The sequence below is a fragment of the Panthera tigris genome, chromosome A1, assembly GCF_018350195.1.
Source record: "Panthera tigris isolate Pti1 chromosome A1, P.tigris_Pti1_mat1.1, whole genome shotgun sequence".
Classification (NCBI taxonomy): domain Eukaryota; kingdom Metazoa; phylum Chordata; class Mammalia; order Carnivora; family Felidae; genus Panthera; species Panthera tigris.
Genome location: NC_056660.1, coordinates 14845469 through 14871025, shown reverse-complemented (window position 1 = coordinate 14871025; position 25557 = coordinate 14845469). Strand labels below are relative to the sequence as shown.

At 35.6% G+C, this 25557-nt stretch overlaps 1 protein-coding gene across 2 annotated transcripts in view; it reads left to right on the top strand.

Moving 5' to 3' along the window:
- The window catches only part of LOC102967108 (spermatogenesis- and oogenesis-specific basic helix-loop-helix-containing protein 2), a 54240-nt gene that overhangs the window by 21417 nt on the left and 7266 nt on the right, over positions 1-25557 (top strand). For both annotated transcript variants that reach the window (XM_042956906.1, XM_042956870.1), the window contains exons 3-9: positions 3488-3549; positions 3628-3732; positions 5253-5352; positions 6972-7082; positions 23765-23912; positions 24050-24138; positions 24814-24935. In XM_042956906.1, the coding sequence (XP_042812840.1) occupies positions 3488-3549; positions 3628-3732; positions 5253-5352; positions 6972-7082; positions 23765-23912; positions 24050-24138; positions 24814-24935 (737 nt within the window). The remainder of the gene's footprint in view (positions 1-3487; positions 3550-3627; positions 3733-5252; positions 5353-6971; positions 7083-23764; positions 23913-24049; positions 24139-24813; positions 24936-25557) is intronic.

Sequence of the window (25557 nt, the reverse complement as noted above, 5' to 3'; positions counted from 1 at the left end):
CATGGGGTTTGGGGGCATGAATGCCTTGCACAGTCGAAAATCCATGTATAGCTTCTTTTTGTGGGGGGTATTTTTTTTTATTGTGGTAAAATCAAATAACACAAATTTTACTATCTTGTGCATTTTTTAAAAATGTTTCTTTATTTTGAGAGCATGAGCAGGGGAGGGACAGAGAGAGGGAAAGAGAGAGAATCCTAATAAGACTCTTCAGTGCGAGTGTGGAATCCCATGCAGGGCTTGAACCCACCGAATCGTGACCTGCACCGAAATCAAGAGTCAGATGCTTAACCCATTGAGCCACCTAGGTGCCTCCCATCTTGTCCATTTTTAAGTGTTCAGTTCAGTAGTGTTAAGTGTATTCACACTGTTGTGAAATATTTCTCCAGAACTTTTTCATTTTGTAAATCATAAATTCTATTCCTATTAAACAAGTATTCCTTTACCCCTCCCAACATCTTTCAGTAACCACCATTTTATTTTCTATTTCTATGAATTTGACTACTTTAGATACCTCAGATAAATGAAATTATATAGTATTTTTGTGTGTGTGACTGGCTTATTTGACTTAACATAATGTCTTAAAGGTTCACCCATATGGTAGCATTTAACAGATTGTTCCTTTTTAAGGCTGAGTAATATATTCCATTGTATGTATATAACACTGTAATGGTTTTTATTTTTATTTTTTTAAGGTTTATTTATTTTTGAGGAAGAAGAGACAGAGTGCTAGTGGGGGACGGGCAGAAAGAGAGGGAGACATAGAATCTGAACCAGGATTCTGAGCTCTCAGTACAGAGCCTGATGCAGGGCCTGAACCCACAAACCACAAGATAATGACCTGAGTCAAAGTTGGACACTTAACCGACTGAGCCACCCAGTTGCCCCTGTGATGGTTAATTTTTATGTGTCAACTTGATTGGGTCATAGGATGCCTAGATATTTGGCAAAACATTCCTCTGGATGTGTCTGTAAGGATGTTTCTGAAATATTTTCACACCATGTTCACAGCACTATTCATAGTAGTCGAGAGGTAGAAGCAACCCAAATGTCCATAGACAGATGAATGAATAAATAAAATGTGGCTATATTAATCAGGATTCTTCAGAGAAACAGAGCCGGTAGGATGCTGATCTGTCTATCATCTATCTGTCCATTTATCTAGAGATAGGGAAGAAGTTGGTTTATTTTAAGGAAGTGGCTCATGCGATGATGGAAGCCAAGATGTCCCAAGATCTGTAATTGGCAAGCCAGAGACCCAGGAGAGCCAACGTGTAGTTCCAGTCCAAATCTAAAGGTCTGAGGATCAGGAAAGCTGATGGTATAAATTTCATTTGAAAAGTTGGCAGGTTCAAGACCCAAGAAGAGCTGATATTTCAGTCTGAATCTGAAGGCTGGAAAAGGCCAATGTCTCAGCTCAGTCAGGCTGGAGGAGTTCTCAGACTTTTTATTCTACTTAGGTCTTCAATTAATTAGATGAAACCCACCCACCCTAAGAATGGCAGTCTGCTTTATTCAGTATTTCTCAATTCAAGTGTGGTTCTCATCCGTGTGTAACTTTTGACTCTCCCCCAAAATTTAACTACTGATAGCCTGCTGTTGATGAGAAGCCTTACTGATAATTTGGCAATTAACACATATTTTGTATGTTATATGTATTATATACTGTATTCTTGCAATAAACTAAGCCAGAGGAAAGAAAATGTTACTAAGAAAATCATAAGGAAAAAAAATACATTTACTACTGTATTATACTTTATCCAAAAAAATCCACATATATGTGGCCTGGCATAGTTCAAACCCATGCTGTTCAAGGATCAACTGTAATGTAATTTGGAGCATGGCATAATGTGCCTTTATTTTCAAATGCGTATATAAGATAATATAACAATATTATATAGTGGGGGTTCTTCCAGGTCCTGTCTTAAGGGAATAAATAATAACCACACATAACGACATATTAATATAATAAGTGATACTTTAAGTATTATAGAATAGTTATTTTTTCTTAGGCAGTTTAGTTTAGCAGTTTAGTTCTCTTTATTTTTAATTTTTTTAATGTTTAATTACTTTTAAGAGAGAGACAGACAGAACGTGAGCAGGGGAGGGGCAGAGAGAGGGGGAGACACAGAATCTGCTTCAGAGCCTGACGCAGGGCTTGAACTCATAAACTGCAGGACCGTGACCTGAGCTGAAGTCAGATGTTTAACTGACTGAGCCACCCAGGCGCCACTAGCTGTTCTCTTTAGTCTGGCTCACAGTAATAGTCTCCTTGGAAAATAATTTCCTTTTATTCAAAGCCAAAGTTCAGTACCCATTAAATTATCAGAAATTCCAACTTCCTGAACTCCTAAGTATAGTTTATTGTAACACCACATTTCTTTTATTTATTGTTTTTTTTTTTCAAGCATATAAAAGTATAATGAACTTGCCTGTACCCATAATGCAGCTTTAACAGTTATCAACACATGGCCAATCTGGTTTCATCTCTGGCCCTTCCAGTTCTCCCACCCCTGCTGAACTGGTGAACTATTTGAAAGCAAATCTAAGATATCATTTTCTTTCATCCATAAATACTTTAATAAATACCTCTAAAAGATAAGGACTCTTTTAAAATAACCGCAAAATAACAATACACACCTGAAAATTAATAACAATTCTTTAATTTTGTCAAATATCCAGTGTTCAAGTTTCTGTGTTTATGATTTTTTGTTTTTTTTTAAAGTTTTTATTTAAGTAGGCTCTACCCCCAATATGGGGCTTGAACTCATGACCTTGAGATCAAGAGTTGCATGCCCCTCTGACTGAACCAGCCAGCCACCCATCCTATGATTTTTTTAAACTGTTAGTTTATATAAATCAAGATTCAATTATTCCTTTCCTTTTTTTTTTTTTTGTCTTACTCTTTATTTATATGTATTTTTAAAGGGGCTATTTGTCTCACCGAGTTTTTCACATTCTGGCTTTTGCTGATTTCATCCTCACAGCATATTTTTTTAAGTTTATTTAGTTATTTTGAGAGAGAGAGAAAGTGTGAACTGGGGAACAGCAGAGAGAGAGGGAGAGAGAGAAAATCCCAAGCAGGCCCCTCACTGTCTGTGCAGAGCCCCGACTTGGGATTCAATCCATGAGATGATGACCAGAGCTGAAATCAAGAGTTGGACACTCAACTGACTGAGCCACCCAAGCGCCCCATTCCCACAGCATTCTTTAAAATATTTCTCTTTTCCTTAAATTTCTTGTAAACTGGTGGTTAGCTCAAGAACATGGATAAAAGTTAGGCTTTTTTTTTTTTTAAACAAGAATAAAAGTGGTTCATCTTTTTTCCATTGCTAATTTGAGATGCTCCTTTTACTAAATTCCATATTAATGCCATCATTTGAAGTTCTAAAGAAATAAAATCATTCTAGTTTAGTTCTTAAGGTAAAATATTGAATCCCAATTTTTCAAATGATGATTTTGCTTCATTTTAACACTTTTTTCCTCTCAGATTTGGCAAGAAGAAAAATATACATTTGCTGTTTGTTATTATAACCCCTGAAAACTTTAAAGGTATGTGCCTGTTGTACATATTATGTTTTTTCTATAAATAGAAGTCACAAGGTCAATATTTAATGCAGAAATTCTTAGGTTGTGTTTCAGGGCATGGAGCTGATGTTACTTTAATTGAACCACTGACAATCGAAAAAATGAGTATTGTGGTAAAATACTGGAAAACATATTTCTCAAATACCGGTGAGTGAAAACCAAATTTCCAAAGGTTTGAAAAGTTCTAATTAAATGCTCCAAAAACTCTATATATACATTTTAAGTTGGTATTCCACTTATGCTTTTTATTTGCTGAGGATTAACTGTATGCTGTGTACTGTAAAGAACATGTAATCCTTATTAATCATAGTCTGAAGGAAAAAGTGTAAATAAAATAAAAGGAAACATATGTTCCCTACCTGCGAAGACAAAATTTACGTGTTCCAAAGCTTAAAGTGTGTTGCACAAGGGCAAACAGTGTTGCAGCAGGCACAGGGTTTTTCTTTTTAGTGCCCTAGCTGTTACCATCATTTCTTGCTCTTTAAAATGGAATTAATCATGCTGTGTCATTGTATGAGTGTCTAAAAGCCAGGGCCACTAACCTTGAATCTTATCATACTTTCTGCTTGCAAAACCCTTGTTTATAAATTAGTTTACTTCTGTAAGTTGCTAGGGTGTTTGTCCTTTCCGTTTTAGATTTTTAGACCTAGGTAATTACTGTCAGTGCTTCAATTAGACCTCACATTTCAAAACTCTTCACCTACATTATCTAATGTGTATCACCAGCATCTAAACACTTAAGCTAAATTAGCTTTAATTTGGCTCATGAAAGGACAAACTCCAATTTCTGAAATTAAATTCTACTGAAATCATTGTGGTCAATGACTATTTGTGGTTTTTCTAGGCCTGGGATATTAGCTAGGAATCTTTTAAAATTAAGATGTTTTTTTCTTAAAATGGGCCTGAAAAACACTTTCAGGATTATCCTGTATAAACTCATACTCCAGATGACGTAGGACTCAGTACACTCCTCTTTTTTTCATGTCCTTTTTTAACATTGAGGGCAGATTGGTGAGTCTGTTCTATAACATTCCAATGGCTTTCAGCCCCTGAGTTTCAGAGTTCTTCCTGGAAATGGCTAACTGGTGACCCAAATCCTCTTTGCAAACTCTTATTTGGTTCTCAGTGGAAATAGAGCAGCTGCTCATCACCAGCTGTCTAGCACCTTCCTATTGGTCATAACCACGTCTGCTTCTGGTCATCTCATGTTTGCTCTGAAAATGAGCAGCTGCAAAAAAAAAAAAAAAAAAAAAAAGGAAAGAAAGAAAAAACCATCAGATGTCATATTTTGACAATACAGCTGCCTACTGCAGACTCATACTTATTTTCTGTTAAGTATGACAGTTACCTATAAAAACTTAATAAATAAATCTCAGTTGAATGTGTTTTAAGCACACCTACCACTAAGTTACTAGAATTTGGTTCTAGAAATTGGTTGATGTCTGGAGTGAATAGAATGTAGTATTTTCATTTTGCTTTCTAACCTGGGTGGTTTCCTGCTTTATAGACTGAAATCTATAAAATGCATTCTATTTAAAAAATACTGCTTTGTAAACTCTGTTGAGTAAAAAGTGGCAACTGCTTTTTGTTCAGGGCTTGTATGTGTGATTAACATCGTCCCCACCAGTGATGTTAGAATTAAAATAGTCCCCCTTTAAAACTTTCAGTTAAGAATGAATATTCTGTGAAGCCTGAAGAACCTGGATTGCCCATGCAGAACTCCTGCAGTGAACACTTGGGATATTTTTCTACTGACCTATTTGCTTGGTTAGTTTTGTTTTTACTTTTTCATAATATAAATTTTTACTGGGTAATTTCTGGAGAACTCTGTGTCAACACAGAGCCTGATGCAGGGCTCAAACTCACAAGCTGTGAGATCATGACCTGAGCCAAAGTCAGACGCTTAACTGACCGAGCCACCCAGGCGCCCCTAGGAAGTACTTCTTAACAATCCTATTTGATCACAGGGGACCAGGGTGAATTGCAAGGTAGTAAGTTCCCCAACACTGGATGTGGTAGAGTCTGAGTTACCATTAATCAGAGTTAAATAATAGCAGCGATATTCAAACTTTTTAGAAACAGTAGAATCTTCTTCAGAAAAAAATTTTACATATAACCCCAGTATTTGAACAGACAAGAGCAGCCTCAGATGTTATCCACCTACCACTAAGCTTCTCCCTGATGTCTTTTTTGAACTTATGAATCTGTCCCCTCAGTTCGTGAGAAAACAACCCTTAAAAAAGGTCTCTCTATCTCTGTCCCCATCCACCCAACCCCCCACCCCCATAGATATTAGAGCTGGTATTCAAACCTGCATTGGATAGGTGGTTGAACTGGGGGTCAGACCTTTCTTTATCTGCTTATAAAAATTCAATTTTTGTGAATTTCTTTCATTCACTTTAAGCTGATTTCCAAAGGGATTTTAATTTTAAATAGAGCATAGAGCTACAATAAACATAGCTGCTGAGGACATGAATGATGATGGTGAGAATTTTGAGTCAGTCACTTCCGGAATTTGTAGAATGTGACCATCAACTGTTTGTAGAAATGTGACCATCTACTATTTTAAACAAGGAAGAGACTTGGCAACCAATAAGTGTGGTTAAACCAAAGATGTGCTCACTTAAGTGGTGCAAAAATATCAACAAGTTTCTTGATATTTTAACATTTTAACCAGAAATAAATTTATTGTATTAAACTTTATCTGGGATATGAGATTGGGAAGGGTTTTGGAAGGCTTTGTAATTTTCTTGTATTATTTGCAATTTCTTTTTGAACCCTCCTTGTCTTGAATCTTTGTTTTGCTTCAGAATTCTACCACTACAAATAAAAGTAAATTTTCAAATTAAGCTCTGTCTCTTGGGATAAAGGAGATAATATTAGTTTATTTGTTTCTTAGGGAATTATTTAAAAAAAATTAATCAAAATGCATGGAGAAGTTTTAGAAAAATGGTAGAGCCAGAAAATATCCATAAATGGAGGATATCTGACCTTTGCTGATCAGGTTGGAATAGTGCAATGTGACCCTCTAATCCTTTGTGGTTTTTTCCTATTATACACCTTTCGATACAGTCATATAATTTGGAGAGTCATAATCAATGAAGTCAGAATATTTTAATACTGCTGGTATCTGTTACTCTTTATCTGTATATTTTAGAGTTTAATCAGTCATGGATTTGTGATGATCTTGATCATAAATTCTTTAGAGTCTTTGAAATAAATATTCTTCACCAAGTTTGTAAGGTAAAGTGCTTTGGTATTTACTGCACCTTTACATGAAGCAAGGAAGTTCGAAGCACCTTTGATTAGTGTATTGGTGCTGATTGTTTAATATTGTCTGACAATTTTCCTCTGAAATCTGTGACATGATTTTCTCTTGTTTCTAGCTCTGAATCACTAAGAAGTGAGACTGGGCTTGAATTAAAGGCTCCATTGCCAGAGTTTGAGAAAAGCAAAAAGGTTTCTCTTCTTCATTCAAGCAAAGAAAAGCTGAGAAGGTGAATTGTGATACAACCCTTTTTTAACATTATTCCTTTCTAGGAAGAAATTACTTTCATGAATTTCATAACGTTTTGTATTACTGTTAAAAGTCTCTGTGAAACTAGTTAATCTGGCAACCAAATATGTGCCACTAACTCATTCATTCATTCATTCAAGAAATATCTGTGAGTATCTGATATGTGCCAAAGGGTGACTGGAGAACTTAGATAAAAAAAATCCTTGCCTTCGAAATCTTAGTCTAGTGCTCAGACAGACCTCTCAATAGGATGTTACATAGAAAATTATGTTCTAAGTGTCATGATAGAGAAGAGCACATAGTAACCACACTGGGAAAGTTACCTAAGACAGAATAAGGGGGCAGGAAGGCTTTCTTGAGAAAATGATCGCTAAATTGAGCTTTAAACAAAAAGTGACTATTAATTTGTTTTAAAAGGGGAGGATGATTCATGTAGCAGAAACAGCAGGTATAGAGACTGGAAGAATATGAAAATTCAGTGAATTTATGAAACTCCAAGTGTATCCGTGTACTTGGCTATAATGGCACAAGTGGGAAGAGGCAAGAGATGAGAAGTAGTAGCCAAGGATTGTGCTCGTCATGTTAAGAAATTTGAATTTGAATCTGAAACTGTTGGGGAGGCACCAAAGGGTTTTAGCCAAAGAGTGATATGATAAGATTTGCACCTAGAGTGAACACTCTAGCAGGATGTTAGAGAGTGAGTTGAATCCAGAAGCCTGTGGAATCTGTAAAAAGAAGTGATGAAATCCTGAACTATGGTTTTAGAAATGGGATAAGGAGGAATAAACCATTTCCAGATATATTAAGTAAGTACATTCAGTATAAGCATGGATGCAGGAGGAGTCAAGTGTAACTTTCAAATAGATGTTGCATTCACCAACTGACTGGGAAGTCCAGGAGAATGGCAGTCTGGCAGTGGGAGGTGACTTTTGCTCTTGTTGGGTGTGAACACTCTAGGGGAGTTTCCATGAAGCTGTCCAGTCAGAATTGACCCTTAGGTTCTAGAGAAAGATCTAGGCTACAAATATGGACTTAGAACTCTCAGGATACAGCATCTACTTGAAGCAGTGGTTGTAGGGATGGATATGATGAGTTTGCAAACCATGTAAAGAAGAGATAAGTGGAAAAGAGAACCTTGGGAAAAATCTATTTAGGGTACAGGCAGCAGAGAAGAAATAAGGGAGAAAGGAAGGAGTTACTAGGAAGATAAGCCAAGAGGGAATGGAATTGAGGCGACCAGAGAAGAGTTTCCTAAAGGAATGAGTGTTCAATGACATGACACAGTGAGCAAGTAAGAGAAGAACTAATAATTAACTGTATTTGTCAGAGCCTAAACATCATTGGTCTTGGCAAAAATAATTTCATTGGCATGATTAGGGAAGAAGCACCACTGTGGAAAGATAGAGAATGAAAGGCAGGAGCATAAGTGAAAGGAAAGAAAATGAGGGTGTGTGATAAGTAAAAGGGGATCTTGGGTAAAATGAAAAATGTTGATAAGATTGGGCCAGACATGAATATGTTTTTATATTCCGAAAGAAAATACCTGGAAGAGAGACAGAGGTCGTGAAGATACTCATGTTGTGATGATCTATAGTGTAAAAAAATGACATATCTGTGATATAAAAAATGAAGCCAAAATGTATTGGCTTGATACATGGTTTTATGGATCAGCAATTTGAGCAGAGCTCAGTGGGCAATTCTGTCTACATGACATCAACTGGGGTCACTTGGTAGTATTCAGCTAGTGGATGGTCTAGTCAGGATGGTCTAAGACCTTATGTCTGGAGCCTTTGGAGGGATGGCTAGAAGTTTAAGCTCAGCTGGGGCTATCAACTGAAGCTTTTCCTGCATGGTAGTCAGGCTTCTTACATGGCAGCCCAGGGATCCTAGAGAGTGTTCCAAGAGACAGGGAGAGGAAGCTGCCACTCTCTTGAGGTAGGGGACCAGAAACTGGCCCAGTGCTACTTCTCCTGTATGTCTATTGGTCATAGCAGTCATAAAACCTATCCCAATCTAAAGGAAGGGTACATAGAACCTCACCTCTCATTGGGAGGAAGGTCAAATAATAGTAAAATCCCCTATAGCTAGAGAGGGGGTTGGTTATGGACTTAGCATCCCTAAGTAGGTAGAAGATTATGGAATCTAGAACCAGGTGGAAGAACACCTCTTCTAAAAATGGAAAGAAGAAGCTAAAGCTTGAAGATAAAGATGAATCTTTTCATGAGGAAAATTGAGTAATTTTTGCCAAATGGCCTGTGTTATCTGCTGAAGATTAATGGGAATGTGGTAGGGTTTGGTCTTGATGACATGGGCTAGTTGATGACCTAGTTTAGTCCAAAAGACTATCACTCACGTTTGCCACTTTGGCTGAGTGAAGACTTAGTGGGGACCTGTTGGCTAGTGCTGTCCCATAGATTTCAGTGATCTGCACTGAGTGAGAAAAACACAGTGCAGGAGTATTTTTAAAACTATATATTATACATTTTATATTCTAAGATTGTGTTTTCCATACTTTATTTGGTGTTAGAATTTGTGATATTTCTAAATGGCTGCAATGAAAGGATATTGGGAGATGCTACCTCTCTTTCATTGTTTTTCATGCCCAGATCTGATGTGAGAGTGGAGGGGCACAGAGAGAGAGAGGGGGAGGGGGAGAGGGGGAGAGGGGGAGAGGGGGAGAGGGGGAGAGGGGGAGAATGAGAGGGAGAGAATGAGAGAGAGAATGAGAATGAATGAATCCCAAGCAGGCTCTACACTGTCAGCGCAGAGCCTGGTGCGGGGCTCATACTCACAAACCATAAGCTCATGACCTGAGCCAAAATCAAGAGTTAGATGCTTAAGCAACTGAGCCACCCAGGTGCATCTGGACACATTTTTAGTTAATACATAAGACTTGAAAGAAGTCTTTCACTTCAAAGTGCTCATAAGAGGTCACTTTGAGTTGTGTCTCAGTCAAAGGATGAAACTTTACTCAATCTGTTTGCTCCACTATCATTTAAGGATACAGGTCTCATATTTTCCTGCCCTCTCCTAACCTCAAGTTCCTAAATTTGATGTTAGAGCCAGAAAGATTTGAGAAGCAATGAACACAGCTAGATCCATAATGTTTGCTAATATACTATATAGTCTCAGGAATATTAGAACATTTAGGATAAAAAGTTACACTTAATTGATATCAAGATTAAATCAGTGTCTGTAAGAGGTAAGTTGCATGTGTTTAAGTGTTTGGTTTGATGAATTTATTTAATTTTATTTTTATTATTTTTTATTTTGGAGAGAGAGATATCCCATGATCCTGGGATCATGACCTGAGCCAAAATCAAGAGTTGAACGCTTAACTGACTAAGCCACCAGGCACCCCTGGTTTGAATTTTAAAAAGATGGTTTGTTACCCACAGTTCCCAAGAGGAGGAGGTATATCACACCATTCAGGAATACATAGGGAAGGGCCAGCATTGGTCATGAGGCAGACAAATGCATACACCCATCTAAACCACAACATTTCCATTATCAGAATGTTCCCTTGTGTATTAAGCATGTCTTTTTTTTTTTTTTTTTTTTTTTAAATGTTCACTTGGTTTGAGAGAGAAAGAGAGCAGGGGAGGGGTGGAAAGAGAGAGAGAGAAAGAATCTGCAGCAGACATTTTGCTGTCAGCACAGAGCCTGATACAGGATTCAAACCCACAAACCGCGAGATCATCACATGAGCCAAAATGAAGAGTTGGATGCTTAACCAACTGAGCCACCCAGGCACCTCCAAGTATGTCTTTTTATTCTGATGTTTTGACATCGGGTACCTTATTGACCATGTAGAGACTGCTCATCCCAGCACTAGCCAGTTTCTAGAGATAGTAAATGATTTGCTGGTGAGCATGCCCTGCATATGTACAAACTGACCAATCCAGAGACCATCCACACCCATTCTCTCTATCAGGCTCTTATGCTCCAGGCCAATATTTCCCTGCTCTTATCACCTCATGGTGATGTGCTACCAACCTGGGACAGCCCCTACATCCCACAGCCTGCTGAAGTTATTCAAACTAGCCAATCCTAGGCCTGCTTACCCACCTAGCCTGTTTCTTCTCTCAGAAACCACAATAAACTCTCTTACCCTTGTTTTCTTTCCTCTGACTCCTCCTGCCTCCTAACTGACCCTGGTGCTTCCCCATGTGGCCTTGCATAGTATGAAGTGGCCCCCTCCTCTTGGGAACTGTGAGTAACAAACTCTTTTTAATGGTGGTCATCTCCTGATCTGTTGGCCTCACCATACCTGAATAATAATAAAACCTGCATTTTAAATTATCTCATGTTCTTTCCTGGTCTATCCTTTCACATCTCCTAGCAACAGCTACTATTCTATCACTATAGATTTGTTTTGCTTGTTCTAGAACTATATATTAATGGAACCATCAATATGTACACTTATGTCTGGCTTCTTTCACTTAGAAAATGTTTTAAGATTCATTACAGTTGTGTGTTTTAGTGATTTGTTCCTATTTATTGTTGAGGAATATTCCGTTGTGTAAACATACCACATTTTGGTTATTCATTCTCTGGGTTTTATCTATTAAGAATAAAGCTACTGTTGGTGGTGGGGGGTGGGGGGGTGCCTGGCTGGCTCAGTTAATAGACTGATAGACTAATAGAGCATGCGACTCTTGGCATAGAGCTTACTTAAAAAAAAAAAAAGGAGAAGAAGAAGACTATGCACATTATTTTATATATGTTTTACGAACCTACATTTACATTTTTCTCAGAAATAGAGTGGCATACCACAGGATCGGTGTATGTTTCTTTTTAGGAGACTTCCAAGCAGAAATCCAAAATAGTAGCACCATTTTGCACTCCCACCCACAATATATGAGAACACTAGTTGCTCCATATCCTCATCATTTGGTATTGTTAGTCTTTTCCATTTTAGTCATTCTTGTGGTTGTGGAGTATGGTCTAATTGTGATTCTAAATTTGCATTTTCCTGATGATTAATGAGGTTGAGCAGCTTTTCACATGTGTTTGGCCATTTGTATATCTTCTTTTATGAACAGTCTGTTCAAATCTTTTGCCCATTAAAAAAATGTGCTTACTTGTGTTTTTATTATTGAGTTATAGGAGCTCTTTAATATTCTGGATTCAAATCCTTTGCCAAATTTATGTCTACAGATATTTTCTTCTAACCTGTGGCTCACTATTCTTTTTTGTGAACAGTTACATCTTTTGATCAGCAGAAGTTTTCAAAAATTTTGAAGTACAATTTATCAGTATTTAAAAATATGCTGTCTCTATCCTGTATTAGCAGTCATTGCCTACCACCAAGTTCAATTACATGCCCCTATGTTGTCTACAGGATGTTTTATTTTATAGTTTTAGCTTTTATGATTATTTATCTTAATTTATATGTATGAGATGAAGTGATTGTTGAAATTTTTTTCAGATGGAGATTTTTAAGATTTTGTTGAAAAGACTTCCCATTCTTTAGTGAATTGTTTTGGTACTTCCATAAAAACCAACTACCATATCAGTGTATTTCTAGATTCCCTGTTTCACTGACCTACTTTTCTTTCTTCTTCACTCCAGTAATACGCTGTAGTGATTATTTAGCTTTACTAGTCTCAAAAATCAGATAAAGTCTTCCAACTTTGTTTCTCATTTTCAAGTTGCTTTGGATATTAAAGGTACTTTGAATTTTCATGTAAATTTTAAAATAAGCTTGTCAATTTCTTTCTTTTAAAAAATCCTGTTAGGATGTTTTTTTTTAAGTTTATTTATTTATTTTGAGAGAGAGAAAGAGTGCGTGCATGGTGAAGGGGCAGAGAGAGAGAGTGAGTGAGAGAGAATGCCAATGCAGGAGCTCAATCTCACAAGCTGTGAAATCATGACCTGAGCCGAAAGAGTCTGATGCTTAACAGACTGAGCCACCCAGGTGCTCCCGCTAGGATATTGATTTGGATTGTGCTGAATCAGTAGATCAGTTTGGGGGAAAATTGATGTTGAACAGTATTGATTCTGGCAGTTCATCTCTCCATTTTTAAAAAGATCTTTATTTCAACAGTGTTTTGTACTTTATTATTTCTGAATGTTTTGGGAAGTTTTAAAACATTTTGTTTTAAGCAGTTTTTTTATTCATGTTTCCAAAATGTTCATAAGTAATATCTAGAATTAAATTTATTTTGTATGGTGACCTAGTATCCCATGAGCTAGCTTTATCTATTCATCACTTCGTCATTTTTTTAGATTTCTCACATACACAATTATGTCATCTGTGAATAAAGACATTTTTCTTTCCAATCTTTGGCTATTTCTATTTTTCACCTTAATGCCTTGACCAGTTTTTTGAATTAGAAGTGATGAAGGTAAATCCTTGTTTTGTTTACAGTCTTACAGGGAAAGTATTAGGTCTTTTACCATTACATATGATGTAGACTCTGTTTTTGTACATGCCTTTTATTAGCTTAAGAAAGTTTTCTTCTGTTCCTGGTTCAAGTTTTCATTAGGAATGGATGTAAAATTTTGTCCGTATGTTTTTGGTATATATTAAGCTGATTGTATGGTGTACTCCTTTCTTCAGTTAATGTACTGGTTACATTGATTATTTTAAAATGCTGTACTCTACCTTGGTGTATTTTTTTATTGCTAGATTTTATTTGCTAATATTTTGTTAATTTTTGTTAATTATCTGTGTTCATGAAGGTTCTTGGTGTCTAAATTTCTTATGTCTTTATTGGATTTTGGTATTGGAATTGCTGACCTCATAAAATGAAATAGAAAGTCTTTCTTCTGTTTTCTAAAAGAGTTGTGTAAGATTGATATGTTTTATAGAATTTAACAGTGAAGTAATCTAGGCTTGGAGTTTTCTCTGTGGGAAAGTTTTAATTAAAAATTCAATTCCTTTAATGATTATAGGACTAGATTTTCTGTGTTTTTCCTCTCAGTTAGTTTATGTCTTTCAAGAAATTTGTTCATTTAACCCAAGGTGTTAAATTTTTTGAATGACTTTTTGTTCATAATACTCTCTTATAATCCTTTTAATGTCTGTAGGTCTCTGATGATATTCTTTCATTCCTGGCATTGATAATTTGTGTTTTCTTTCTTTTTTTTTCTTGATCAGTCTCACAAGGGGTTTATCTGTTTTATTGATTTTTTCAGTGAACCAGATTTTTATTCATTTATTTTCTCTATTATTTGCCCATTTTATATTTCACTGATTCTACTCTGTCATTTCCTTTTTGTGTATACTTTGTTCTTTTTCCCATTTTCTTAAGTAGAAACGTAAAGGTTAAATCATTGATTTTAACCTTCTCTTCTTTTATAATAAAAGTGTTTAAAACTATAAATTTCCATTTATAAAAGTTTTTTTTTCTTATCAGTGCTTTAGCTGCATCTCATAAATTTTGACTTATTACATTTCCACTATCATTTAGTTCAAAGTATTTTTCTCATATCCCTTGTGATTTTTTCTTTGACCAATGATTATTTGGAAGTACAACTTAGCTTCCAAATATTTGGAGATTTTCCAAGGATTGAATCATAACTGAATTACATTATCATCTGAGAATATATTCTGTCAGGTTTCTATCCTTTGATATTTTCTGAGATTTGTTTTATGGCCCAAAGTATGGTTGCCTTTGATGAGTATTCCACATGCACTTGAAGAGAATGTTTTCTGTTTGGGCATAGTGTTCTAAATATTAATAAGGTAGAATTGCTTGATAGTGTTTTTCATATATATTCTGTATCCTTATTGATTTTTCTGAGAGATAAATGTCCAGTGGTAACTGTAGATTGCTCTACTTTTTACTTCATTACTGTCAGTTTTTGCTTCATGTATTTTGAAATTGTTAGGTGACTGTCTTCTAAATGAATTGACCACTTGTTAGGAAATGATAAGTGCTAACTATCTATGCTAGTACTTCATCTTAAAATCCACCTTGGTATTCATATAGCTTTCTCGTGATTAGTGTTTGCATGTTTTTTTGTAACCTAAATATGTCTTTATATTTAAAGGGTATCTTTAAATGTAAAGAGCATGAAGTTGAATCTTATTTTCCTTTTTTTTAAAAATGTTTATTTATTTTGAGGAGGAGAGAGAGCATGAGCAGGGGAGGGACAGAGAGAGAAGGAGAGCTGTTAGCAAAAAGCCCGACGTGGGGCTGGATCCCATGAACCACGAGATCATGACCTGAGCCGAAATCAAGAGTCAAACACTTAACCCATTGAGCCACCCAGGCACCTCTTATTTTCCTTTTTAATTTGTCCATTCTAACAATTGTTCCATTGGAATGTTTATTTGATTTACTTATAATTACCGTTAAGTTTGATTTTAGGTCCATGATTTTTCTGTTTGTTTTCACTAGTTCTATTTTCTTTTCCTTTTTTTCCCTCATTGCCTGCCTTAGTTTGGATTAATTAAGTCTGTTTTGGCATTCCTTTTTTTCCCCTCTATTAGCTTTTGAGCTGAAACTATCTTTTTTTAGTGGTTCTCTAGGGTTATAATACGCATCCTTAACTTACCGTAGTCTACCTTGATTTGACATTATGACACTTGATATACATCAGTGTATTTCTACCTACCTTCTATTTTTGTTATTGTCATATATTTTACTTTTACATATATTATCAACCTCACATTGTTATTTTTGCTTTAAATTGTAAGCTATTCTTCTAGTTCTTTTGTGGTGTAACAAGTTACCCTAAAACTTGGTGGCTTAAAACAACAGCCTATTTATCATATCTCACAACTTTATGGATCATCAATTTGAGTAGAACTTGATTTTGTGATTCTCCTCACATGGTGTTTACTGTGGTTACCCTGTGGTGTTCAGCTGGCAAATATCCTGTCTGGAGAGCCCAGCACAGCTTCATCCACATGGATATCCTCTTGGTGGGGTGTGGTTGAAACGTCCTCAAATGGGTTGCTATCTTTCCCTATGGTCCCAGTACCTCTCCACGTGGTCTCTCCAGCAAGCTAAGACAGACCTCTTGCCTGATGGCTCAGGGTTTAACGAGACCAGCATTGAAGCTTTGTCTTCTCAGATGTTAGTCCTGGAACTGTTGTAGTCACTTCTCTGGATATCTTTTGATTAACTTAGGCACAGGCCAGGAGAGATTCAAGGGGAGGGAAATACATCCTACATCTTTACTGAAGAAGTGGTAAATAATTTTCAGTCATTTTCATCTATAAATAATTTTTCTTCTAGCTCAAATTTTAGATTTTTGGGTTTTTTTTGGTTTTGGTTTGGTTTTTTAGTAAAATAGGCTCTTTACTGTTTACAAGGTTATTTCTCAGTTACATAAATTCTTTCTCCATGTTTTTTCTGTATTACCATGTTTTTCCCTTGTATTCTCCCATTTAGTCATGGCTGCCACAATCAGACAGGTAGAAAGTGTGAGAACACTTTTTTATTGCGTCTGTAGTAGAAACCCCAGCAGCAGACATAACTGCTCCAGATCTGTCAGAGGCCTACTAATTAGTTTTTAAGATGTTAATAAATTAGATACAAATTAGTCTTTTATGTATGCCACCGTACTTATTATATCTGATACCCTTCACTTCTTTGTATAAATCATATTTCCATCAGGTATTATTTTTTAACAGTAAATAATGAAATAAGGTATTTCAACATAAAAGACAACCAGAGATTTTGACAGCTGCAGACCTGCAGGGTAAGAAAGCTAAAGGAGATTCTTTAAGCTAACCAGAAATTGTAACAAATGGATACTTGGATCTTTCGGAAGGGCTGAAAAGAATCAGAAGTGATCAATACATGAGAAAATATTAGAAAACAAACATTTTTCCTACTTATTTATATAAAATGCTCAGTGTGTTATAAGTGAAAATTTATAGCATTGTATTGTGGAGTTTGTAACACCGTTGACTCTTAACATAAGTGTTAGGGGTGCTGATGCCCATGCAGTCAAAAATTTGTGCATAGCTTTTGACTCCCCCAAAACTTAACTACTAATAGCCTACTGGTGACTGGAAGCCTTACCAATAACATAAACAGTCGATTAACAAATAGTTTATATGTTATGTATATTATATACTGTATTCTTATAATAAAGTAAGATAGAGAAAAGAAAATGTTACTAATAAAATCATAAGGAAGAGAAAATACATTTATAGTGCTATACTGTATTTACTGAAGAAAATCTGTGTATAAGTGGATGAGTGCAGTTCAAACCCATGTTGTTTGGGGGTCAACTGTATATGTAGATATGTACATATGACAGCTATAGCATGAAGGATGAAAGGGGCAAAGGTACTTATGTGATGGCAGCATTTGTATATTTTATGTGATGTCACAAAATTTTAACTCTAAATAGACTATGAAAAGTTAGATATATATTGTAATCCCTAGAGCAATCCTAAAGAGATATGCAGAAGGCATAGCTATGAAGCCAATACATTAAAATTGGATTTTAAAAGTTATTTAAAAAGAAGTCAAGAAAGGAAGAAGAGAAGAACAAAAAAGAAAGCCAAAGAAACTACAGGCAAAAAAAAAATCATAAAATGATAGGCCTTTATCCGCCTATATCCAACTATAGCACAGATTGTCAGAATGGATAAACACTATTAACCATCTTGATCTAGTAGATATTTATAGAACATTGTATTCAGCAACTACTGAAGAATACCCATTCTTTTCAAAGGCACATGGTACAATGACTTAGATAAATCATACGCTGAAGGAAATAATATGTTTTGAAAGAGTTGAATTTAAAAGAGTTGAATTCATAAGGAGTATGTTCCCTGACCACAATGAAGTCAAATTAAAAATCAAGAATTAGATATAAAGGAAAACCTCAAATAATTGAAAAACATACTTCTAAATAATCCATGGGTAAAAGAAAAATATCACAAGAAAAACTAGAAAGTATTGCAAACTGAATGATTGTGAGAGTAGAGTATTTCAAAATTGACAAGATGTAGCTAAAGCAAATTTTATGGAAAACACTATGACTTTAAGTGCTTATATTAGAAAAGGCAAAAGGTCTGAAAATTAGTGACCTAAGAGTCCATTTTAAGGAGCTAGAAAAAATAGAGTGAATTAAATCTAAATTAAATAGAAAGTAGGGGAAGCAGGCAAGTGAGGAGAGATATTGAAAGCATTTTACCAATATGTTAAATGAAATGAATTATCACTACATATCCTATAAACATTTAAATATAGGAATAATATATTTTGAAGAATTTTATGCCAGTAAGCTCAGAAACTTAGACAAAATGGACAAATTAAAAAAATTTTTTTGTTCATTTTTGAGAGACAGAGACAGAGCGTGAGCGGGGCAGGGGCAGAGAGAGAGAGGGAGACACGGAATCCAAAGCAGGCTCCAGGTGCTGAGCTTTCAGCACAGAGCCTGATGTAGGGCTTGAACCCACAAACCGTGAGATCGTGACCTGAGCTGAAGTCGGATGCTTAACCTACTGAACCACCCAGGCACTCCCAAAATGGACAAATTTGTGAAGAACGCAATTTACCAACACTGATACCAGAAGAAGCAGAAAATCTGAGTAGCCCTATATAGTAAAGAAATTGAACTTGTTATTAAAAACCTTAACAAAGAGAAAACATTAATCTCAGATGGTTTTACTGATGAATTCTGTCAAACATTTAATGAAGTAATACCAATCTTAAATTTTTACAGAAAATGGAAGAGGGGGAATAATTCCTAACCCATTTCACGAGGCCATAACCCTAACCTAATAAAGACATAAAAAAACAATTACAGACCAATATTCCTCATGAACAGGGACATAAAACACTTAGCATAATTTTAGCCAATCAAGTCAAGCAATATATGAAGATGTAATACATCATGACCACACCAAGTATATTCTAGAAAAGCAAAACTTGTGTAATATTCAAAACATCAATCAGTGGAATTCAGAGTAAACAAAATAAAGGAGAAAAACCATGTAACAGATTCTGAAAAATGATTTGATGATATTCAATATTCTTTTCAGATTAAAAAAAAACCCCAAAACCAACCTTTCAGCAAATCAGACATGGAAGAGAACCTCCACAGTCTGTTAAAGGGCATCAATGAAAACCTATGGCTAGCATTGTACTTAATGATGAAAATCTGACCATGTCTCTTAGATCTGGAACAAAGGAAAGGTGCCCATTTGTGCTAACTGTATTCAGCATTGATCAAACTGTTCTAGCCATTGCAATTAGGTAAGAGAAAGAAATTAAAAAATACAGATTAGAAAGGAAAAAGCAAAACTTTCTTATTTGTAGATAGCATGATTGTTTATGTGTAAAGTCCTAAGACACATACAATACAACCTCTAAAACCAAAAGATTAATATAGCAAGGTTGCAAGATGTAAAGTTAATATACAGAAATTAATTGTATTATTACATATAAGCAGTAAACTATTAGAAAATAAAAATGAAAAATAATTACATTTATGGCAGTACTTAGGAAAAAATATCCAAAAGACACATAGTATCTGTACATTGATCACTCAAACTATTGCTGTGAGAAACCAAAGAAACTTAAATCATGCATTATACTATAATTACAACTTGAAAGAATCAGTACTGTTAATGTGTTCTCACCAAATTGAAATATAACTTTATTTGAATATAAATCATAATTCCAGTAGGCTTTTTTTTTTTTTTTTTTTTACAGAAACTGATAATCTGGGGCACCTCGGTGGCTCAGTCAGTTAAGCGTCGGACTTCAGCTGAGGTCATGATCTCACGATTTAGGAGTTCAAGCCCTGTGTCGGGCTCTGTGCTGACAGCTCAGAGCCTGGAGCCTGCCTCAGATTCTGTGTCTCCTCTCTCTCCACTCTCCCACTCATGCTCTCTCTCTTTCTCTTAGAAATAAACATTAAAAAAATTGTTTTAGGGGCGCCTGGGTGGCTCAGTCGGTTGAGCGTCCGACTTCGGCTCAGGTCATGATCTCATGGCTTGTGAGTTCAATCCCCATGTCGGGCTCTGTGCTGACAGCTCAGAGCCTGGACCTGCTTGGGATTCTGTGTCTGCCTCTTTCTCTGCCCCTAACCCACTTGCATTCTGTCTCTGTCTCTCTCAAAAATAAATAAACATTAAAATTTTTTTTAATTTAAAAATTAAAAAAAAATAAAAATTGTTTTAAATTAAAAAAAGAAATTGATAATAAGATTTAAAAATGAAAAAGACCTATAACATAAAAGGACTTAGAATAAAGCAGTCTTGAAAACGTACAACAAAATTGGAAGACTTAAACTATCTGATTCAAGACTTAGTATACAGTATGTTAATCAGTGTGTTACTATCATAAAGGTTGACCAATAGATCAATGGAACATAATATCCCAGCACTTAGACCAACACATTTGTGTTCATTTGATTTTCAGTGAATCACCAGAGCAAAGTTACTGGGAAACAAGTCTTTTTTATAAATGATGTTGGAACAGCTGGATATCCAAATGGAAAAACAATGAACCTTGATCTCTTACTATATTGTATAAAAATTAATTCAAGTTGGAGCATAGACAAAACTATAGTATAAAGCTAAAACTTAGAATAGTACTGTTTAGTAGAACTTTCTGCAATGTTAGGAATACTCTATATCTGCATCCATTGTCCAGTAAAGGAGCTGCTAATCATATGTAGTTGCTGAGTATTTGAAATGTGTCTATTGTAACAGGTAATGAATTTGAATTTTATTTAATTTTAACTAGTTTATATAGACTAATGGCTATGTAAATCATTATAGACCAGTCTACTGGCTATTGGATTGGACAGTACATTTCTAGAAGAACTGTTTTCACTTTGTCACATATGAATCCTCCCACTGGCCATATATCAATCTATTTTATTATACTGAAGAATTTCAAAGTAAGTTGTAAACTTAAGACATTAAACTCTTACTGTTCTAGAAGAAAGCATAGGAGAATGTCTTCACAAGCTGAGGTTGGGCAGTTGTTCCTTAGGACATAGAAAGTAATAACCATAAAAGAGTAGATAAATTAGACTCATCAAAATTTAAAAGTAGCTATCAAAACACACCACTAAGAAAATCAATAGGCAAACCGTAGACTGGGAGAAAATATTTGCAAAGCAAATATGCTAGAAAAAAATATGGTATTACAGAAGATAAAGAACTCCTACAGTGCAATACCAAAAAGCCCTGCAATCCAATTAAAATGGAAATAAAATATTTGAACAGACACTTCACAAAGGAAGATATGCAAGTGCCCAATAAACACCAGAAAAAGTGCTCAACGTAATTTATTTTTGTCACAGAAATGCAAGTAAAGCATGGGGTACTACCATGTACCAAAAATGCTAAAATTAAACTACTGACAATATACTAAATTGCTCAGAAAGGCCAACATACTAAAATTAAAACTACTGACAGTATTAAATGTTGTCAAGGATTTGGAACAATAGGAACCCTCATACATTGACAGTGGGAGTGTACAATGGTACTATTTTGGGAAAAGTTCTTCCAGTTTCTTATAAATTTAAAAAATTAACCCATTAATTCTATTCTTAGATGTGTTCCCAGAGAAATAAAAACATGCATTCACAGAAAGATGTACAGAGTGTTCTAGCAGGTTTATTCATAATGATCGAAAACTGGAAACAGCCAAAGTGTTCGTCAGTAAAAGAATGGGTAAATAAGCTATGGCATACTTATCCTATGGAATACTACTACTCAATAAAGAGAAACAAACTACTGATAATAAACAGCCACATGGACAAATCTCAAAAACATGCTCAGTGAAAGAAATTTTACACAAAATGGCGCATCCTGTAGATTTTGATTTATATGAGGTTCAAAGACAGGCAAAACTAATGTGGGATGGAAAAATATCAGAAATGTTGTTGGCCCTTTTGAGGGATGAGATAAGGAACTTTTTGGGTTGTGATCATGATAATTAGGGTTTTTGTTACATAGTTTTGTGCGTTTTTCAAAACTCATAGAATGGTACACTTAAGGTTTGTGTATTTTTTAATTTTATGTAACTTTTATTTGAAAATAAAATAATTGAACTCTAGCTAATGATATGTTTAAGAGTTTAGTGTCTTAAGTTTACAAATTATTTTGAAATTCTTCAGTATAATAAAATAGATTGAGGTATGGCCAGTGTGATGATTCATATGTGACAAAGTGAAAACAGTAAACATTCATTGTAGATTCTAGGTGGGTGAAGTATATATATGTTCTTTGTACAAATTCTTAATTTTTCAACTTGAAAGAATTCAGATTCTAAGTTCTTTCAGTCTTTCTGTGTGTTTGAACATTTTCCTAACGAATGTTGGAAAGAATATCTTACAGGATTTTTTAGTGTAAAAGTAGCTTGTACCCGGCAAAAATATTTGGGAAAAGTAAAAAATAAAAGGAAGAAATAATATTTTCCATAGCCCAACCATCCAGAAATAACTATGACTTGATGATTTCACTTTCAAATCTTTTCCTGTGCTTTATTTTTACTTTGTTTAATGTCTTTGATCATATTTTATATACTGCCTTGTATTTTATAGTTGTATCTTCTAAAATATCCTATTTTTCCCATAAGGTTTATAGCATTTCATTTCTACTGCCAGATAATATTCTACTGAGTTAGTAAGCTATAGCTTAAGCGTCCACCTATTGTTGTGTTTAGATTGTTTTTTTTTAATAGCTTACTGATATACTGCTATAATGCATATCATCTTGCAAAAAGTTTGTTCTGAAAAGCTTTAAGCCTTTGTGTACATGGTCAAATTGTTGATTTTTTTTTATCCTTTTTTTTCTAGAATAGTCCCTGAGACACCTCTAGAGAACTGTCAGTACTGATCAAAGTCCAATTAAAATGCTGCTGATCTAGAATATTTGAGTTATTCACAGGCTATATATCAATTTGAGGTTCAGAAAGGTTTGGTGATTTGCCAAAGGTCTGGTAATTGTCAGAGCCAGCGTTTGACCCTATATATGTCAAGGTGCTTGCTATTCAACATAAAACAGGTGCTTAATAATGTTTATTAAAAGAATATATGCATAAAAAGAAGTACCAAAGGCTTAGATCAAAAGCTTGTATTTATATTTATTTCCTATGTGTTTCCCTTCAGAACCATGAAAGACTTAGGTGAGTTTCTTTCTGATACGAGCCTGAATGATGTTCTCATTTGCATATTGGTTTATTTGTTCTGTTCATACCTACTTTATTTGAAGAAAGCAGCCTTCTGATTTTCCTTTGGCTCAGAACACAGAGTCACATGTAAAGCCCATGTAATTACAAGATGCTAATTGATCCGTTGTTGAAAATGTGGTTCAGGTCACAGTGACATGAAACATCTCCTGACTGTTCTTTGTCTGCTAGTCTTCTAGTGTGAAGTACAAAAGGACTTATGTGTAGCATTCCACTCCCTCCTCTGAGGGGGTTTCCATAGGCAGGGTCATCCTGCACACTGCAGCAGGCCCGGGGCAAGTGAACTGGGGCTGCGGTCAGCACGAACATTGTACTGGGCAGCAGCGTGAACAGACGCCCCAGGAAGTTGTGGTTCCAGGGGCTATGGCGGCTGCTGGCTTACGGGGACATGGCCTTTCTGTGAAACAGAGACTAGATAGGGAGGGAGGCAGTTCCTCTGTTAACAGACCCAGAAGGAAGGACTGTTTGTCCTTGTTGTACAAGGAAGAAAATGAAACTAATTATTCCTCATTTATTACTATTCTCTGCTCAGAGAACGAATCAAGTATTGCTGTGAGCAGCTGCGTACTCTGTTGCCATATATAAAGGGGAGAAAGAATGATGCGGCTTCGATTCTTGAGGCAACAGTTGATTATGTGAAGTACGTCCGGGAGAAAATCCCTCCAGCCATTATGGGCCAGGTATTTGATTCTAAGCCCTTGAATTTTATCCTCATAGACCGTGCTTTAAAGCTCCAGTTTTGTTTTTTATAATTGGAAATGTATGTGTATTTGTATACATGAAAAAATATCTAAATAAATGTCTCTCTCTCTCTCAGATCACGGAAGTACTTCAGAACAATATGAGGTTTTGTAAGAAACAAGTGTCCATCCAGCCATCCCTCCCAGGCCCAATCATGGCACAAAGGTATGACGAGGGCTCTTGTAAACTGGCAGTTGGCTTGTTATTTTCCTCCAGTGCTAACGCTAGAAGTATTGTGACAGGCAGTGAACCCACCCATAATGAAAACTCAGGTATTTATGAAGAATCCATAAACTTTTCCCATTGCCAATCTGTATCATTTAGTCACAGTGGTAAAATATGTAACATTCTCAGGCCCACGATCTTCTCATCATTTGACTCACTCTTATTTCTTGTTTTGTTAATTCTGAAGATCATAAAATAAGGCTTTATCGGTAGTGATGGTCATGACTGGCAGACCAACAGAGGCAGGATGCATTCTACCATTCCTCAGTAGGAGATCATGGACCCTCGAGCAGTCCAGCCCTATTTCAGTTGGGAGTTTTAAAAAAAATTTGCTGGTACAAAATGTGACATGCCAAATGAATGCTTCTGTATTTAAATTTATTAGAATGTATAAACAAAGAAAAACTATAAAGCAAATCATTCCTCTACATCCGAAACTATCATCATGAGTCCTGTTCACCAATTTGTTCATATGCCTAAATAATGTATCATTTGTGTCTGTCAAGTTAGAACTTGAATGATAGAGGGAGGAATTGAACTCAGCAATGTTCATGTTGTCTTCCTTGGGAATTGTATAAGGTGGTTTTTTTTTTTTTTTTTTTCTATCCTTTTAAGGGAAAATGGTGTATTGACAAGCACCTACTCACCTGTGAGAGGGATCACATTCCTGGCTAATAAGTGTGTGAATGTGTACTCTGTTCCTGCCTCGGGGGGCTCCTTGGATGAAGCTGTGAGAGGTGAGCTCTGCCTGATGCCCTGTGCGGTTGTATGCTTGGGTTATGTGGGTGTCCTGTGCACCCCTGTGCATCTATGCATTCATTGCCATAACCAGGGAAAAGAGTGTAGCTAGAAGATCACACCATGAGTCCTTTTGGTATTGTCTGCTTGAAGTACACAAGATGGCCACAAGCATTTGTATGCTGTTGTCCCAGAAATTGGGCTCAAATTGACCATTGTTACCAGAAAGCTCATCTTTTTTTTTTTAAATGAGGTATAGTTGACGTAAGACATTATATCAGGTGATGATATGTTATAATGTTATAATGATTTGTTATTTGTACACATTGTGAAATGATCATCACAATAAGTCTGCTTAACATCTGTCAACAAAATTACAATATTTTTTCTTGTGAACTTTTAAGATCTGGTTGCTTAGCAACTTTCAAATATGTAATATAGTAGTACTGATTATAGTCACCATGTTGTACATGTATCCCCATGACTTATTTATTTTATAACTGAAAATTTTATGCCTTTTGACTACCTTCACTCATTTCATCCACTCCTCAGCCATCATATCTGGAAACCACCTGTCTGTTCTCTGTATCTATGAGCTCAATTTTTATGTTTGTTTTTTGA